Genomic DNA, 19,105 nt, shown 5'->3' with positions numbered 1-19,105 from the left:
TCTTGTATAGTCATTGGAACAGATGGTGAAAGGATTGTTGAGGGTCTGTTTTAAATACAAGCAATGCCACTTTTTCTTAGGAAAAGCTCTTGTAGAAACTGCAGTGTCTGAGTAAATTCAGTGAGTAACAGCATAATCCATTTTTTGCAGCCTGTATATTATGGATCCATCTGGCCTTGGGATCAGCCTTTAGTGTCTCATTGACAGATACCTAAAACAACAGACTTAAAAACAGAGAAGTAAGTAGTTATAAATAGGTGGTACTTGGTTATGACTAATTTTTTGGGCACACTGTGACATACAGTGGAGACAAACTGCTCTGTTGTTGGCCACAGTCCCCTCCATCAGAACTCACATGCTTTGCACTGCTGTTGTTTGGAGCTTCTCAGCTTCCAGCTGTGACTCACGGTGACAGAGGTACCAGCCAGATGTTCTTCTCCAAACATGGGCTGCACGTGAGGCACAGGAATGGGCTTCAAGCCTTCTGGCACCAGTTCTGACTCCACTGCAGATTCCTGCTGCCTCATTTGTCTTTCTGTGCCTCTTTGCTCCATCTTGGATGGGGATGTGACTTCCTGACTCACAAATGTGTTGTGTTTGTGAGAGGCTCAAGCCCTGCTGTTCTGCAATCAGTTCTGGAGCTGAAGACAGGCAGATGCCTCCCATAGGTATCCTGGAGCAGTAGGACATTTTTGGGGCATATTTAGCCTCAAATGAAAGCATCACTTAGGTAGTGGTTTTGAGGAGGAAGATTTTTAGGTGTTTGTGATGGGTGTTTTTCACAATAATCTTGGTACTTCATGCTGATTTTGGCAAGCTGTTTTAGTAAACAGATAAAGACATTTCTGCCTTGATCCTTCCATTGACTCCCTGCATATTTCCCTATAATCCAAAGCCTCTGCACATTACCCACACAGCACAATCCTCATTCCAAGAGACCATATGCTTCATTGCCTTAAGCAGTTCTGCTCTCCCCTGCCTGCTTCTTGGAGCAGTTGTACATAATAATATCCAAAATGACTGAGCAGAAATGCAGTAAAAGAAATGGCTGGAGCTTGGGAGTGACCTCGAGAAGGGAGGACACTGTGATGTGCTGGTGAGGCACAGAACACATCAAGAGCTGAGTTCCACAGCCATTGACATGTCGTGGGCAGCTGAGGAAACCCAGGCTTTTACATCTCTTGAGGGCAAGGACTGAGCTGCTGTGTTGCTATGTGAAAAATGTTACTAATTTCTGTCTTTTTTTGTGTCTGTTTTAGTGTTGTACAGAAGTACATATCCATTTATCTACATTGTCAAATTTACAGCACATAAAGCTTGTCAAAGAAGGAATAATGTCTATTAGTGCACAAAATTATTCCTTTTCTAGTATGGTCTTTCACTCAAGGAGTAGGAATAAGATGGAAATTATTAATTCCTGAGATTTTAACACAGGAAAGCACATCCTGATTTAGGGAATAGGAAAAAATAGGTGTGTCCATGTGTAAACAGAAAGCACATGAGTTGATTTAACTGTAAGGGCAAAAAAATAGTGTTTCACTTACACTGAACAACAAAATAGCTACATTTTTTAAAACATGTAAAAACCGTCATATGAATCAATATCATAGAAATTTAGTGTATTTCTCCCTAATTTTAACAGAATTTTTAGTATGGTTCTCTATGAATATTTTCATTTCTTTTTGAGAATAATTATTATATGTACTCAAATTCTAGGGATATTTATACAGCTTCTGTTTATGTATCTCTGAAGCCCTGGATGCTTCAGGACTGCATTTCAGCTCTGTGACACAAATGAAGGAAAGAGTCCTTTTTGGACATAGGAGACTTGGGGTGTGCTCTCTGGTTCAGTTCTATGTGTATAAAAATACATATTGGTTCAGTTTTATATGTATAAAAATATATATACACTCTGCTACTATTATTAGCAATCCCCTGCATGGACTGGGGAAGCAATGCTCTCCTTAGCCTGGGTTGACATTACTTGATTTTTGAAGCTGAGTTTCTTGGATGCTCCATGACTGCCTAATCCTAGGCTTAAGGATAAATTAATCACTTGAATCCTACAACTAGTGACTTGAATAACTTACACTAATGTGGTATTCAGACTGGCTCAGTGCAGCAGGCTGATTTTCACCTGAGGGTCCTTAACATTTCCCTAGGAAATGCATGAATACATTAGTGGAAATTTGATGGAACAAGTTCAGTAACAATTTGGAAGAGAGAAAGAGCCACAATGCCTTTTTGTCTGATCTATTCCTATAGCAATTTCCAAGTTGTTACACACACATAAATATACACATACATTTACATATATATGTATGTGCCCAGATATTTATAAAACCAACCACAGCCTTTCAATTGTGTGTGCTGTGATTCATCAGCAGCAATAGTTTTTGGCAGGGACATAATTTCAAATCTTCTGCTGAGGATGCCTGCCAAGACATTGTTGGACAAAGATAGGATGAGGAAAGTTATTTATAAATGGGGATAATTAGGTCCTGTGCTTATTAGTGTTGAGGATGAGACAGAAAGACGGCATGTGTAGTAATGACTATTGTAATATGAGAAGATGCTCTCCATGATTTTCTAATTGTTGAGAGGAAAAAGAATTTTCAAAAACCTTCTCAGGTGAAATAACATCATTATGTGCTGCTCCCAGCTATGAGATTCAGACTGGGAGCTTGTGTACTATGCTGTAGGAGAAGTCTCAGACTAATGGAAGCTTGGAATACTTCCACAGGATCCAGGTGCTGACTGTCATAACTGAGATGAGATTCTGTTTCCTCCATCCTGGACTTCACAGTTTGTGTTCAGGCAAAAACCAACCCTGATCAGACATAGGAACTGCATTAACTCCTTTTCTGTGGAAGCAGTGCTCACAACCACACTGTCAGGAGAGAGCACTGTGCTGCCTGGTGCTCTGCTCATCACCTCTGTCAGCAGAGGCAAGGCTATTGCTGTGTTCCAGCAGTCATGTAGATGTGTGTTACATGCCCTTTTTTCCTTCAAGAGATACTGTCACTGGGACAAATTCACCTTTCTACTGGTATTCTCCCCAGAGGTATAAATCCAGTGAGCACAGTGTGAAATTGCTCCCTGCAGGGTCTGGAGGGTACCTGTGCTCACACAGTCTGCACAGCAGCCAGGACAATGCTCTCAGCCAGTTACTACAGGGGACTGGTCCCACAGTGAGTCAGGAGAATAGCCATTAATATTAAAAATGTCTTGGCTCCTGGCTTTGTACCAAGCTTACTAGATAGTGTGACTAATGTGTAGGAGACAACTAAGCACATATCTGTGTTGAAACAGTTGAATATCCCATTAACTTTTCTTACTTCCAAGCTATTTGGACTGGTCTCACAATGCTTGGGATTTTTATGGCCTGAAGCTCCTGCAGTCTCAAGTAAATGGTTGCTTTGGGGGTTTCTGAGCTTTTCATTAGAGGTGAGGGGAAGAAATAGTCTTCAGCATTGCAGAGAAGCTTGAAATACAAAAATGGAGTCTCTCCAAAGGTCATTATTTCCCTGCACAGTGTGGGTTTTTTTAAACTCTGGCACAATACTGACAGGGTCCAGTGCCTTCAGAAAGATTATTCCTGTATTTAAAGGTGGGTGCAGTGTAAGCAAGTGCCTGGCTTGGCCTGGGCCTTGGTCTCTCTGAAGGGGGAGTGTTGGGAGAGCTGCTCTGGCTAAATCACTGCCACAGCTGCTATCTCTGCCCTGTGGCCAGCATAGAATGTCACCTGTGTGGCTGAGTATCTCCCAGGCTCTCCAGACCTGGAGCATCACTTCCCCCAAAACTATTTCATCCCAGGGTTTTGCCTACACATCCTCAATGCAGCCTGTATGTGAAAACACTGCATTTAAATGCTGTTGCCAAAAAAAGAATCAGCAGGGTTTAGACAGCCTGTGCCAAGCTCATCCCTAGGGTGATTTTTTTGAAGTAAAGCAGGGAATATCTAAAACAGCTCCTGGCAGAGAGATAGGAAAGAATATTTGAGGGAGCTAGAATTTTGCCTTTGTATTTCTTGTAAAGCATTAAAGGGATCCTTAGAACTAGAAATCTCTTAAAGTGTGTAATTATGTACGTCACGGTGTCTCAGATGGTTCTGCAGGCAGAGCACTCTCTTTCCTGCTAAGGGAATTTTGCAGAGCAGGTTTTTTTGTGGTTTGCAAGGGCACCTAAAAGCAGTGCTGGGTTTACAGACTGCAGTGCCTAAATATTAAATGCTCAGTAGTGACAGTTACTATCAAACACAATAGACTGTCAAGACCATTACAACTATTTATTTTTCTTTCTAAAACAGAAAAATAAAGGAAAAAAGTGCAAAGGGAGATCAGTTGAACTTTACAAAAGCAGCATGTGCTATTGCAAAAGCAAATTTTCACTTGCTAATCAGGATTAGAAGAAATGCCTGAGTTGTTTCATTGTTGGGAGCTATCAGCAGCACCTGTGCTTCATTAGCAAAATCAAAGTTTACTGTTATCTAAGACAAAAACATGGGGGGGGCAGGTGGTCCTTGAGGCAATAATATCAAATCCCCTTTTGTTTCCTGGAGAATGATTACAGTGAAATTCTTTGCTTATGTTTCCATTCTTTAGACCATCTGTTTCAAATTAAACCCTTCTGGCAGGATACATCATCATTTATTACAGCGTTACATTAGATAATGCAGTGTTAGTACGGCTGTTATAAACCCTGAGCTTCATGAGTGGGACTTCAGGGACAGAATTGAGGTGTTTACTTAATGAAAGGGCCAGAGACTGTTAATAAAACTGGTTTTCCAGTTCAGAAATGACTTTTTTTATAGGTCTTCCACAATTACATTTCTGGTGTGTCTTGATCTGCAACTCTGAATGCGTTTGGTAGAGTGAAAACTTGTGGATTTAGATGACTGAAAGCAAAGGAACTGAGCAGGACTTGTCAGTAACAAACTGTGAGACACCTAAGGCTGGAAACACAGTCCCTGCACATGATGGGGTGACAGCCATTTCCAGAAATCTCCAGTGCCCTGTAGCATTCAAGGGACAGCCCATGTGATTCTAGAGCACACAAAGATCTGGCAGGTAATACCCCACATCTGAAGGAATTTTCTACATTTTCATTCTTGTCCCCTGTAGAAACTCTTTTTTTTTAAGCTTTCTGTCAGAGGCAAAGCTTCACATGCCAATAGACAGAAGACTGGCCTTGGTCCTAGAACTGTCCTGTCCCTGCAGTCTCAACCATTTGGGGACAGTTTAAGAAACACAAGACCTTGCAAGGAGGCTTTTTTTTTTTTTTTTTTTAATTCTCAGTCCCAGTGTACTGAAGAGGCTCACTCACTCCCTACTAAAGGAGTAGGGAAAAGGATTCAGTCCCAGGAAATGAGCAGTTCCTTATAGGTGTATTTCAGATACTTCCGTTCGCCAGCGATGCCCACTGTTACTAAAAAAAAAAAATCTTTCAATCTACTTCAGTTAGAAAGATGATGACTGTGAGAGCAAAATTGAAAAATAGATTAATAATTCATGATATAAAGACTTTGTATGCTTTAGATAAGGCAAAGCCTTCTTTTAAATATGCTTATAGAGAGTGTGCCTGGGGAAGAGGACAAGTCTTTCATCTTAAATGTGCTTCCCATTTTTTTCTGGTCAAAGTAAATCTGAAGAATCCTCTAGTAGATGATTCATACCACCTAGATTAAATTCAAGATCTGAATCACTGCTATAATATATATATACAGAGTTTCTTTCATGCCACAATCTCCCAAAATTGCTGTATTTAACCAACACAGTATTTGTCCTGGTTACCCTTCAGCAATGCAGTCAGACACAGTCAGGAAGCCAGCATCTGCTTCAAAATATTTTTTTTAACTAATCAAATCATACTAACCAGAGTTGCTTAAAACTGATATTCTCTCTTGCTCCATTAAAAAAAAATGGAACTTAAATATCATCATTTTATAACCCAAAAGTTTAGTGTATCATTTAAATGTTGCAGGATCCGAAGCAGGCCAGGATGACATCAGTATTTCCTTTAAGAAGGCCAGCAGTAAGTCCACAGTGTATGTCTGAACACATGTGGTTCAAATGACATAATCTTAACTTTTTTCCTCTCTCTCTCTGTTGTTCTTTCGAGAATAAATTTACACTTTTTTGTTTGTTTTTTTTTTTTAATAGTGGGAAGGTGATACATGGTGAGTAAAAATTTTTGAGGTCATGGAAGAGGCTTTTCAAAACCACATTTTCCTTGTTTCAAATGTCCTTTTATTACTCTGTTTTGTCTGAAAAAAATAAGCCTGAAAGTTCATAAACTTTGCTTGCCAGTTGTAGGCTAGAGACCTACCCTTGCTCTCCCTGTAGCTAATGGTAAAACATCCAAACACTGACTCATCCCTGTGCTGATCCAAGTCCTATCCAGAGATGAATTGTTTGTATTCCTGGTGAAGTTAACCCCGAGGGCTGCTGGGCCTGCTTTAACCACGGGGTTTTTCTGCCTGCCAGGGGAAACCATTTATTTGGCCTCACCTGTGTTGACCTTTCTGAAACCTTTTTCTGGCTTTCTGTCTTCTCTTTCTTTGTTCTAGTCACAGCACAGTTCAGAGGCTGCCCTAACCTTGGGCATCCTCCTTGAAGGTATCTCTGCATCAAACCACAGAAATGGGATAAGCCCCTGGGAATCATCCCTGAGGATTGGACCTATGGCATCAGTAGCACAAGCATTTACTGTTTTCACTAACAGAATAATTCCATTACTGGGCATCAGTAGGTTGTTATCCTCTTAGTTGGATTTTCTGCTTACAGATGAAATACAACACAATAAAACTGGATTAAAATAGCAGCAATATAAATACATATAAAAAGAACAAAGAGAAAGAAGCTGGGTAGTTATTGATGGAACACAGGACTGTATATTCAAGCTAGTGGTAATCTTCAACAAATTATTTCTGAGGGGTTTTTTAACCTAATTGAATTGCAAGTTTTAAAAAGTGGTAAACATAATCTAATTAACAACATTTTTGGACATACTGAGGAAAATCTAAGGTAATCTCAGAAGACTTTGCAACATAAATTATCTAAGTGTATTAGTACCTAACCCAAGCAAAACAAACTGCAGAATGGAGCACAGGCACATGAGATTGCTGATGGTGAAGTGTTAGTGCAGAAGAATGACAGCCAAAATGCAGCGCTGTGGCAAACAATCAATATTATCCACTCTCATTTTCTAGCATAATGAGATTGCTCAGATGTTCAGCAATACATTTTTTGTGCTGGGGAACAATTTTGACTATTGCTTAATAACAGTCTGAAACTTTTCTGGTGGTGAGCAGAGCTCAGCCCTGGTGCATTTGGTGTTTATTAGAAACTTGCCTGTGTTTATTACTGGATTTTGACCTCAAATGGCAGATATTTGTGTGAGCAATGCACCTCGAATAGCACTGACATTTCAAATGGAACCATATGATTTTAGAATTCAGTTCAAGCTACTGAGAAATTTATCAGGAATAGTTTTATTTGTCCGATCCAGTTTCAGCCTGTCTCTGTCCCCAAGTGAGTGATGGTGTCTCGTGCAGTTTTTTCCTTCTTTTGTGAGATACTGGAGGTCAAATGGGATTCAGGTTAGAGGGTAGGCTGGAGAGGAAGAGGCAGGGACACCAGTGGGAGCATTTAATGGAGAGTAAGGGATAAAAGAGAAAAGGCATTATGAGAGAAAATATTTTGAAAGTATTTGCAGGACTTTCAGAGACTGAGACCTGGGGAAAAGGGACCATGCTGCTTTAGGAGGAATTGGATGTGAGGTTTTGAAACCAAACTTTTTTCTTCTGGGTTCTTGGTAAGAAAGAACATGCACAGTATAAATACACACACCTGCCTATATAATAAGATAAACTGAAGAAAATAATTAAATTACCATTTTAAAGCTATATAAGAAGAAACAGAAAGCTGAGTATCTTAAATACAGAGAATAAGCAGGCAAGAAGGATAAAGGAGGGTGTGTAGCAGATTTTCATCAGGGTCCGATTTACTTATGTGACCCCTGGGAGCCACTGTCGGTCTGTGAAATGCCCCAGAGCCAAAGGACCTGTGCTCCAGTCTGATGTGCCTCCTCTGCATGGTATGTGTGTGAGACAGAGACACGGAGTGGTGGGCAGGGGAAAGACACTCCGCTGGGAAAGCTGGAAGGTGGCTGAACTTTAACAGAAAGACCATTTTCTTTGGGCAGGCACAGCGTCCTTGTGTACCCCTGCCGCCCCTGCTAACTCCGGGCTCAGGGGAACGCATCTCTGTGTGCTCGGCAGGGGACAGGCTCTGGTCTCAGTGGCTCTGCAGTCACTCACACTGGTTGAAATTTGGCAGCTGGAAACTGTCTGCCCAGCTGGCATGCCAGGGGAATAGCAGGAACAGTATTACAGAATTTGTGGTGTGGGGAATGTGGGTATGGAGTTAAAGCTTGAACAGGTGGACAGGAGTGGTAAGAATGCATAATTAAATAAGCAAAGGCTGGAAAATGGAATCTGTAGAATCTGCTGGCATCCCAAGGTCCACATTCAGCAGCACTTCTGTCACCATTTGCAAACTGCTGAATCTGACAGGTAAAAACCAGTGCTGAATTTAGGATGTCAGCTCAGAAAAAGAGGGCTCTGTTCTGATTCTCTCTCCGTAAGGCCTCTGCTGTGAGGTTAAGACAGCGCCATTGGCCATCTATAGGTAATTAACATTGCAGTGTGAAGTAATTAACATTCCAGTTCCACCGTGCCTTTCTTCTGCACAAGGCAATGTGGAGCTGTAATGAGCTCTGGCTTCTGAAGGGAGTCTCTGTGTGAAGCGGGGAGCAGCGTTCAGGCCAGAGGCACAAGAGGTGGGAAGGGAATGCCCAGGTGGGTGCTGCAAGCTCCGCTCTGCTGAGCCCACCTGGCTGGTGACACTTTTATTTCCCAAACCGCAGGTTCCTGGTTTCCAGTGCCAGGGACCCAGTGCTGCCTGCAAGAGATCTATTCCTGTATGACAGAATCACAGAATCACTGGGGTCGGAAGGGACCTCTGGAGATCATCCAGTCCCACCCCCAGCCAAAGCAGGGTCACCGAGAACAGGTGACACAGGAACGCATCCAAGTGGGTTTGGAACGTCTCCACAGAAAGAGACCCCACGACCTCTCTGGGCAGCTGTCCCAGTGCTCTGCCACCCTCAATGTAAAGTTCTTCCTCATGTTGAGGTGAAACTTTTTGTGTTTCAGTTTAAGGCCATTGGTCCTTATCCCATCACCGGGCACCAGTGAAAAAGAGTCTTCAGACCAAACAGGCCCAGCTCCCACAGCCTGCCCTCATAAGAGAGGCTCCAGACCCCTCATCAACCTCGCGGCCCGTGCTGGACCCTCTCCAGCACTCCTGGTCTTTGTTGTACTGAGAGGAGCAGCTGGGCACAGTGATAAAGCTCAGGGCTTATAATAAATATGACGGACTCGGCAGTGCCGGGTTAATGGTTGGACTCAACGCAGAAGTCTTTTCCACCCTGAAGGATTGATTGATCACGGCATCAGGGCGATTAAACCAGGCAGGGCTGGCGGGAATCCCCTGCCGAGCCCTACACGGTGACCCGCCTGGGGTGGAAACCGGTTTGGGAGCGGCTGGGTAGGACCAGCCCCTGAGCCCAGCCTGAGGCGGGCGCAGCTCCGCGGGCACCGCGGCTGGGGCAGAGGGGCTGGGCCGGGGGCCGGTGGGCTCCGTGCCGCCCCGTCCTCCCCATTCGCGGAGGAATCTTGCCCCGCACCGCGCGCCGTCCGGGGCGGGGCGCAGCGGGGCGGGCTCGCCGGTGAGGGGCACGCGGCCGCCCCGCCATGTCGGTCGGCCGCGCCCTGGCGCTCGCCGCCTGCGGGCTGGCGGGCGGCTCCGTCCTGCTCTCCGCCGTCGTCGTGGGCAAGCAGCCGGCCCGCGGCGGTGGCGATAGCGAGCCGCGTTCGGGGGGCTCCGCCGTGCCCTCCGCCGCGCCGCCCGGCTTGCTGCTGCTGCCGCCCACCGCCTCCTGCCCGCCGACCGCCGGCTGGATCGAGAGACCCGCCGGCAGCGGCAGCTACTGGGACAGCAACTGGGACAGGTGGGCGCGGCCGGGCTGCGGTGGCGGGGCCGCCTTCTCGCCCGGGGAGGTCGCGGCTGCGGTGAGGGGCCGGGGGGATCCGGAGGGCGGCGGGAGCTGCCCTGAACCCCTCTCCGGAGCCCCGGGAGGAGCGGGCTCAGGGCCCCTCGGGGGTCGGGAGGCCCCGGGTACCCGCGGGAGCAGCCCCCGGCTCGACGGGACTGTTTGCCGGTGGAATTCCGTGTGGTGACCCGCTCAGAGCAGAATCCAGCTGAAGTTCGTGAGCACCCGTGGAGCGGTGGAGCTCTGGAGGGATGAGCGGGCGCTGGGTTTTGTTCAGACAGCTCGGAGATTACCCTGTGCAGATCCCTTTATTTGATGCTTTCCGCCGGCGACACTGCCAAGCCTCAGGCTTGTGGTAAATGTAAGCTGGGCAGAAGCTTGTCTTTTTTGTTTATTTCCCAGCCATGCCTCGGTGTTGCTGTGTGTCTGCAGCAGGGTGTTCCAGCCCGGCAGCAGCTCCCTGTGGATGCCAGGCGCTCTCACGTGCTGGGCAGGCACGGGGCCTGCTGCTCATGGAGCTGCCTGGGCTTAAATCCTTGTAAAGGCACTGTGGCTTTGAACCAAACTCATTCGTGTTCTTCAGCGTTGAAGCACATTCACACAAGGGTTGACTGCATTTTTTCTGAATCTTTAATTAGAATGTGCAGATATCTGCATGGAGCTTTGGCTCATTTGGCTTCGGTCTGGTAGAATTATCTCCCAGGGGAGACTTATGTCAGGCTCCAGCTTAATCATAGTAAATCCAAACCTAAGCATTAACAGATTTTTTATTGTATAATAAATAATTTTGATTTTTGAGAGGCTACAGGATCAAATGCTCATGTAAATAGGGCTATTACTAGGGTACACCCCAGTAATAAAAACACCTTCATTAAATAAGGTTATAGCTGGTTACACAATTATACTGAGGGAGGTACTAAAGCTGCTTGTTTAACTGCAGCTCCAGGCCTTCCTGGTTCTGCTAAATGGTTGATTTTCTTCAAGGATTCTACAGTACTTTCAGACTCAAGTAATTTTTTTAAAACCCATCCAGGAAGTAGAGAATGTGCTTTGGCTTACAGAGCTGTCACCACTGCCTGAGCAAACGTGGCCAGATAATACTTCCTAGCAGGTCAGGATAGCCAATCACCGTTTGTCACAGTGTGCAAACAGTGGCAGTGGAATATATTACTTACCCCAGATCAATGTTTTCTGCTGCCTGTGGTCTACCAGGTGTGGCTTAGGTTGTGCCTGCTTGAAATCTTAATCTTGACTTTTGGATGTTACTGGCAGAAGCAGTTAATGTGCCAAGTTGTTAAATGGTTTATAAATACACAGAATATCTGACCCCTGTTCTTTGGAGGCAGAATGTTTAGAAAGTCAAGTCTTAGGCAGATAACTAGATACTACAATATTCTTAACAACCAATGGCTTTTCAAGTTTGAAACAAACAAATGCAAATATCAAACTTGTTATTGGTCTGACAGGGTATCACACGTGGAATGTTGGTCTCTGCCACTTGCACAGGAATTGTGCAGCTCAGTTCTCAGAGAGGACAGATCTGGTTTCATTCATGTGGAATATGTAATGGCAGACATCAGATGAGTTATTCCCCTTGCTGCTTTACTAATGTGCCTGAATTGATTTTAAAGATTTTTTTTTGTTTTCCTATTGTATCTTGCCAGCAGTATAGTTTCCAGTGAATCAAAAGTATCCTGTGAAGTAGCAATAGAACTTCTTGTTACTGGCCTGTGTTGATTTTTAATGCCTTGCTGAGGAATTAACAGCTTGAGGACTGTGTAGAGCCTCATTGCCTAATGGAAATCATGTGTTCAGTAAAGCAAAATGGAGGCAGGAGGGCTTTGCACAGCCAGTCTTGCTGTGAGAAGTAGGTGTGGGAAGCAGCAATTTTCTGTGAACAAATTACTTTGTCCCAAACTGAATAAAAATTATTTTCCATTAAAAAAAGAAAATCTATCATCAAATAAACAAGTTTAATACTGGAAAAAGTGAGGTGTGGTATGAATAAAATGCGCTCTGAGGTGGAGTGACAGAGAAAAGGATTTGCATTAATGGGGTGGAGGATCAGTGCAGAGAGGGGCCCAGACCCAGACCAGGGAAGGTTTGGGCAGGGTTGGTGCTGGAGGTGGGAGATCTGCAGCACTAAACCTGTGACAGCAGAGAGAGGGGGAGATCCCTGTGCTCAGGAAGAGCCAGGTCAGCTGGCTGGGTGATGTGCAGGGCAGGGTGCTCGTGTGCACTGTGACAAGTGGAAGAGAGATTAAAGTGGCATGAGGGGAGAGAGTGCTGAAAAGATGAAAGGATAAATAAAACCCTCCAGGCTGAAAAATAAAAATGTTACTGGAGAGACCTGATGTGACCTAGTTTAAAGCAGAAAATAATTCTCAATGTGCACTGAAGAAGGTTGGAGTCTTTCTAGGATGTTGTTGGGGGGGTGATTTTGAAGAAGGTTGGAGTCTTTCTAGGATGTTGTTGGGGGGGTGATTTTTTAGTCATTTGATGTAAATGGGATTGATAAAGTGCAAATTTTCTAGGTGTTATCACAGGGCCTTTTAGACATTAAGCATTTTCTTTCTTTAATGGTTAGTCAGCACCTTTTCCTCTTTTCCTGGGTACCCTTCCTGGTTAGTTTTTCTTGTCAAAAACCATACTGCCATACCCTACAAGTTTTTCTGTTGCTCTCAGCTTTTTTTTTTCCCCAATAATTGATTCAGGTGACTGGGACTAAGTGGCAAATTTACTTATATCAAGTTAGGCCTTTCAACCCATGACATTAGCTTTTTTTCATGCAGGCATTTATTTTTACTTTTCACACAAAGGTTTGGATCAGTTCATGATACAAGTGACTAAACTTCATCTATGTCTGGAATTAAGGCAAGACTACATATCTGTAAAAATCCCCTGCTTCTTAGTCTCTCCTGTCTAAAAATGACTCTTTAAATGTGTTTGTTTAGACGTGAACCACTGGCTCTTATCAACCTCAAAAAGAAAAATGAAGAAACCGGGGAAGAAGAGCTCGCCTCTCGCTTGGATCACTGCAAAGCAAAAGCCACCAGGCACATCTTCCTGATACGGCACTCCCAGTACCACCTGGATGGCCGGGCTGATAAGGACAGGACTCTGACCCCCTGGGTAGGTACCACCAGCAGCATCGTGCTTTGCATCTTGAGGAAATGATTTTTTACCTGATGTGGTCAGTAACTCAGCACTGTTCTGGGTCTTGCTGCCTAACCTCAGTCTACTTTCTGTATTCCTTTGTGGCAGACAGATGTCATGAATAAGTGTGTTTTCTTCAGTTTTGACCCAAACATTAAGATGTGATTTAGAGAGTTCTGAACACATTCAGTTGTAAAGAAACTTGTCAAAGGAAATTCCTGACTTATCTTAAGGTTGCTTTAGCAAACTTTTGTGCCAGCTGATGTAATTCCTAAGGGCTGTGGCTTTTAAACTTCATTGAGATGAATTTTTCTTGTGTTTCTCTTAATTTAATCTGCTGATTTATTAAAAAGAAAACGCCTCTGACTTTCAGCTGGAGTGTTTATAATTAAATGCATTGCACTTTTGCTGCTGTCACTGTTTCTGGGAGTACTGCTAATCACGTACATGAATTGAGGATAACCTTTGTCTGTGTTAATCTTAACTCACTGATCCTGTGACTGGGTCTCAGATGCTAATTAGTATTACTTTTAATAAGGTACTTGAAAAGCAGTGAACACTTCCTTGATTATATATTTGCCAACACTGTTTTCAGAGGGGGAAGAATTATGACTCTGGACTTTTTTCCCACCCACATCTCAATTACTGGTGTGCAAACAGGAGTGAAATGCTAATTGCAGGCCCCAAGTGCAGTCTTAAAGTGGTAGCAAAGCACACTGTTAATCCTGTCTCATCCTGTGCCTTAAGTAAGTGACTTAACCTGTCTGTTGTCTTTTCACCTGCCTGCCTGAAAGGTGGGCTGAACCTGCCTGAGGCTGCCCAGGTGCTGTGAACTGTGCCAAGCTGGCGTTGCCTTTATGAACAGCAGCACACTGTCAGGCCTGAGGGGGATTGTTGCTTCCTGGGGATGGGGCTGGCAGGGGTATTGAGTACTTCAGTGAAAGTTGCTGACTAAGTTTTGGATTTGGGTTTTTTTCCCCTAATTGAAACAAAGAATTTTTTTCATACTGACTTGAGTATGACTTGAAATTGTCCAGTCAGTAAGCCTGGCCTGAGTAGTGGCTCTCATGAAAATGTTTTCCAGTTGCTTTTGGAAAGGAAAAAGCCCAGCATCGATGTAGACCTTTTATGTCTGCTGAACAGCTCTCTTGGTAGTTTGTGTGAGGCTCTAATGGGAGTGTCACCAATTTCTGTAATGAATGTGCTTTTTAAGGTCGAGAGCAGGCTGAACTGACTGGACGCAGGCTGGCAAGCTTGGGATTAAAATTTGATCAGATTATCCACTCTTCCATGACTAGAGCAACTGAAACCACTGAAATTATAAGCAAACATCTCCCAGGTAAGAGACTTCACTTATTTTTTCGTTGTCTTCTGATTCTTATAACTGCTTACAGTAGAATTCTAAGCTTGTCTTTAAGGATGAGATGTTATTTAGCCATTTCTGAGCCCTGTGTGAATGTCTGTATTTATAACGAAACCTACAGCTGTAATTCTGCTTGTTTCCAGTTTATCTTTAAAAGTACAAACACACTTTTTCAAAGTGTAACAGACACTCTGTTCTGTTCAGTTGGAATAAATTGTCTTGCTGATGGCAAAACAGTTTTGTTGGAAAGATTCATGTTGGAGAGTAAGTCTTCCTCAAAGAAAGACTGTGAAAAATATATTGATTGTAGAGTTGTGGGGCTGTTTGTAATGGCATGTGAGCAACTTGTTTCTGAATGTGCATCTAATATTTCAGGAGTCAAAAAAATCAGTACTGATCTGCTGAGAGAGGGAGCACCTATAGAACCAGACCCTCCAGTCTCCCACTGGAAACCAGAAGCTGTGGTAAGTTTTGCTTTAAAGTTTTTTTTTATTTATGGTTTGGGGTTTTTTTCAGTATACTCTGTATAGACAGTAGCAATAACTGGCAGTGTTTGAGCTGATGTTTGTTATCACAGCCCTTAGATAATTGCATTCTTTCCTCCTCCTCAGTAAGTGTGCAGAGCAGTTAAAATAACCTGCAGTCCTTGAGCATTAGCTCATCCCTAGGGGTGCAGCCAGTGACCAGGAGCTGTTGAGGAGGTGAGGGATGCAGGCAGTGCTGCTGTGAGCTGTGTGTAACTGTGCCCTCAGCAGTATTACGAAGATGGAGCCCGCATCGAGGCTGCCTTTCGAAACTTCATCCATCGAGCGGACGCCAAGCAGGAGGAGGACAGCTACGAGATCTTCGTGTGCCACGCCAACGTCATCCGCTACATCGTCTGCAGGTACGGCTGCCTGCCCGCTCCGGGGCTGCTCCAGGGGGGGCTCCTCCTCCAGGGCTGCCCTGGGCCACCACTGAGGGAGGAGATGTGTTGATTTCACTTCTTTGAAGTGTTGGAGATCAGTGCCTGCACTGTGAGCAGCTGCTGCTGCAACTTCATCAAGGTACATTTGATAATTAGAACACTTTCATTCTAATTCTAAAGCAAAAATGGCTAAGTCAAGTGAAACTTAACCTTTTTTGTCCATATGGACAGTTACTTTAGTTACTGCATGCTTCTGCTTCCATAAACCTGAGGGTAGTGCCTGTTGGAAAAGATTACAAATAGATGCATTATTGGATGCATCTCTTTGAGGTGACATGAATTTGAGCTTACATAATTAAAAATTGATTCCGTTTTGGGAATTCTTTACTAATGGATATTTTTGAGTTATGTTGAAGTTGCATTAGTGTGTCTTTGCAGTAGCATCCAGTATTGCATTAAAGGGAGAGTGGATCTTTCCGATAACATCAAGGCTGTTCATAAAGGAGAAAACAGTCCTGGATCTTTGCCTGTCTCTGAGTATCCAGTCAGCTGAATCTATTTTATTCCTCTTCCCCATCAACAAAGCACTGTCTGTAAGATAATTTGTCGTGAGCAGGACAGATGTGATTAAACTTTAATCTGATCAATACCTACAACAGTTTCAGTTAGCTTTATTTAGCTGAGCTAGGTAAATGCTAGCCTGTCTGCTCTGTGGGCTGTTTTAGAGCTTTTCAAAATTGCTATACTTGAAATTATTGATCAGGTAAACAGGCTATTCTTTCCTGTGCAAAAAAATACCACGTTGTTCTTGCCAAGGCTTTATCTGAATTGCTTACATACCTTTTCTCTTTGCTGTTGCCTTCCTCTTCATTTTAATGTCTCTTCTGCGCCTTCGATTGCAGACAATCTGATATTACATGGATTGTGTTCAGTTGTACTATTTCCTACAAATCTAGCTTGGCTGTAGCTGGTATTTAATTTTTTGGGCTTTCTACAAGACTGTCATAAGAGCCAAAACAAAGTTATTCCTCAGTATCAGAGGCAAAAGCTGTTTGATGCAACGTGGAATTTTTTCCAGCTGTTTAATACAATTGATGGAGCTCCTGAGGCTGTTGAGTTAGGAGATTCAGAATGTCTGCAGACCAGCTGTGATGCTGTTTCTGTGGAAGGCACAATTGTCCTTGTCCTTCCTGGGGAATGATGTAGCCCACTGAAAGTAGTTCCAGTGAATTTGTTCCCTAGGCACATGCAGGCCACTGGAGGGAATATTGTGTCACTGCCTTTGCTGTGGGGGTGTGGCTGAAATGGAGTGTGTCAGTCACTGTTTGCCACATCCAGGTGCTCTGCTCAGGCAGCCCTGGGGTGCTGAGCCAGCTCTGTCCCACCTGCACAGGTGTTGAGGTGCTGCAGCCTCGCTGGGCCATCCCCTGCCCTGGCTGTGAGGGGGCTGCTCAGAGCACTCCTGGCAGCCTCATTGTGTGGAGCTGCTGCCTTCTGTCCACTTGAACTAATCCTGTCAGCAGTAATCACACCCATCTGCTGGACTCTGCTTAGACAAGGGCACTCTTGGCCCCGCTCCAGTTACCAACGCTGTGGTTTTACAGCATTTCCACAAGAAAAAGCTTTTTTCCAAGGCTGACTGGGGGCATTGGTACACAAGCTGCACAATGCCCACTAATTTTGAGTTTCCCCCTCCTTCTCCCCCTATCTGGGATAGAAGGTGATGCTGTGAGGGCCTGGTTAATCTAACTGTTCATGAGTTACTCATCTGTGTGTTTTTGTCCCCAGAGCACTGCAGTTCCCCCCAGAAGGTTGGCTGCGACTGTCTCTCAACAACGGCAGCATCACTCACTTGGTGATCCGTCCCAACGGCAGAGTGGCCCTTCGAACGCTGGGTGACACGGGCTTCATGCCCCCAGACAAGATCACGCGCACCTGAGTGCGCCAGCGGATGCAGGCTGTCCAGAGCTGCCTCTAGGTCTCTTTGCACTAGCACATTCTGCTACAGTACCACTAGATTTTTATTACGTTGGGGTGTGATGCTGTCTTCAAATGTCCTTTAGCCCCATTCCTCCTTCATATTCATACCTGCCTTTCAGTCCAGAGAAGAAGAAACCTTTGTGAGCCTGAACATGGCCAGTCCTTAAGTATTCCCCCAAACTCAAAGCTGAGCTGTGGAATACAGGTTGAATGTCTGCTCAGCAGTTGCAAGAGCACTGACTTTTCCCTCACCCCGCTGTGAATTTCTCTAACCAAAGCTTGCTCCTGTGGGTATTTTTCTTGTGCAGGAAAGTGATTGGTGTGAACAGCCTTGTATCACACTGCAGCTAAAACAAAAGGTGAGCCAGCTTGTTCCAGCTCCTGCAGAAGTGACAAACAGGGAATTCTGCTTTCCAAAGGACAAAGGGATAAAGCTTCAGATTTTGTAAGCTGTTGAGTGTGTATGTTGATGTTGTGTCATTGTTCCCCTCTGCCCCCAAAAAACCCATGTAAACTGTGCCTGGAGGTTATGAGCGTGAAGGAAAGAGGGTAAAAAAAACATTTGCCTCAGAGCTGTGGTGCTAGAACTAACTGCTGCTTATATTAAGTGTTCCACCATCCTCAGGATGTGCTTTAAGATGTTTAAAGAATATTTTTCAGTCTTGTAAAGCCTTTAACCAAAACATGGTCTGGAGAAGGCTGTAGGGATGAGACTGTAGCAGTAAGATGGGAGGAAAGGAAAGCAGCAATCTTCTCAAAGTGCTTTCAGTTACTATTTTTGAGTGCTCTTTGCCATTGATATGTATTTGTTGATACCTTACTTTTGGAGTAGAGCAATACCACCACTGAGTTCAGGGTAGTGATGCTGCAGGTCAGAGGTGCTGCAGCACTGCAGCAAACTGCTGTGGCCAGAATGGTGAGCAGGTGCCCATGGGGTGGCTTGTCTAGGGCCAGAATGCTTCAAGGGCCCCCTTCAGACAGCTCTGATGCTGCTGGGCCTGTGGGAGGGGAGGGCTCAGAAGCATTCTGAAGCTTGCTGGCTACCTTGAGCCAGTGTAGAAACTTGGCTCAGTTAATAGTAGGACAGCAGACATAACTAACTTGTTTGACAGATTCTCTGATCAATAAGGATGTTGATGAGATGCTGAACTTACTCCTGTCAGAGCTCTAGGAAGCATAATCAGGGCACACAGCCTATGGAGAAGAGGATTTAAGGGCTTGATACCGAACTGCTGCTACATCAGGATAAGTTCAAGGAACAGGGTAGGAACAAACTGATTATTGTGTGGTGTAAGGTGTGGGGGGCAAGAGGAAACCATCATGATGTATCTCTCATTGATGCAATGAGAATAATTTACCAGTTTTTGTCTATTAACTTTTTTAAAGTTTTGAATAAAATACTTGGTCTGTCTGTCTTTCCTGTCTCTTCAGCTGAATGGCTGCATGGGCAGCTGTAGCAGGTGTGGCTGGAGCTCTGCAGGGACTGCTGGTGCAGGACCTGGTGTGTCCCACACTGCTCAGGGCAACAGCTCTTTCACCAACCACCTGAAATGTGAACTGGAGCTGGGAGCCAGAGCAGTTAA

At 44.5% G+C, this 19,105-nt stretch overlaps 1 protein-coding gene across 2 annotated transcripts; it reads left to right on the top strand.

Moving 5' to 3' along the window:
* The first annotated feature begins 9,785 nt into the window (after positions 1 to 9,785).
* PGAM5 (PGAM family member 5, mitochondrial serine/threonine protein phosphatase) lies at positions 9,786 to 18,937 on the top strand. 2 transcript variants are annotated; one of them, XM_036393366.1, is made up of 6 exons: positions 9,786 to 10,074; positions 13,071 to 13,252; positions 14,486 to 14,611; positions 15,011 to 15,099; positions 15,391 to 15,521; positions 17,331 to 18,937. In XM_036393366.1, the coding sequence occupies exons 1-6, from the start codon at positions 9,818 to 9,820 to the stop codon at positions 17,479 to 17,481; spliced, it is 936 nt and encodes a 311-aa protein (XP_036249259.1). In that variant the 5' UTR covers positions 9,786 to 9,817; the 3' UTR covers positions 17,482 to 18,937. The 2 variants fall into 2 exon arrangements, with proteins under 2 accessions (XP_036249259.1, XP_036249258.1); XM_036393365.1 differs by having other exon boundaries at positions 15,388 to 15,521.
* The last annotated feature ends 168 nt before the right edge of the window (positions 18,938 to 19,105 follow it).

This window comes from Molothrus ater, chromosome 18, assembly GCF_012460135.2.
Source record: "Molothrus ater isolate BHLD 08-10-18 breed brown headed cowbird chromosome 18, BPBGC_Mater_1.1, whole genome shotgun sequence".
NCBI classification, from domain to species: domain Eukaryota; kingdom Metazoa; phylum Chordata; class Aves; order Passeriformes; family Icteridae; genus Molothrus; species Molothrus ater.
The sequence above is the reverse complement of the archived record's forward strand: the minus strand, read 5'-3'. Positions and strand labels throughout refer to the sequence as shown.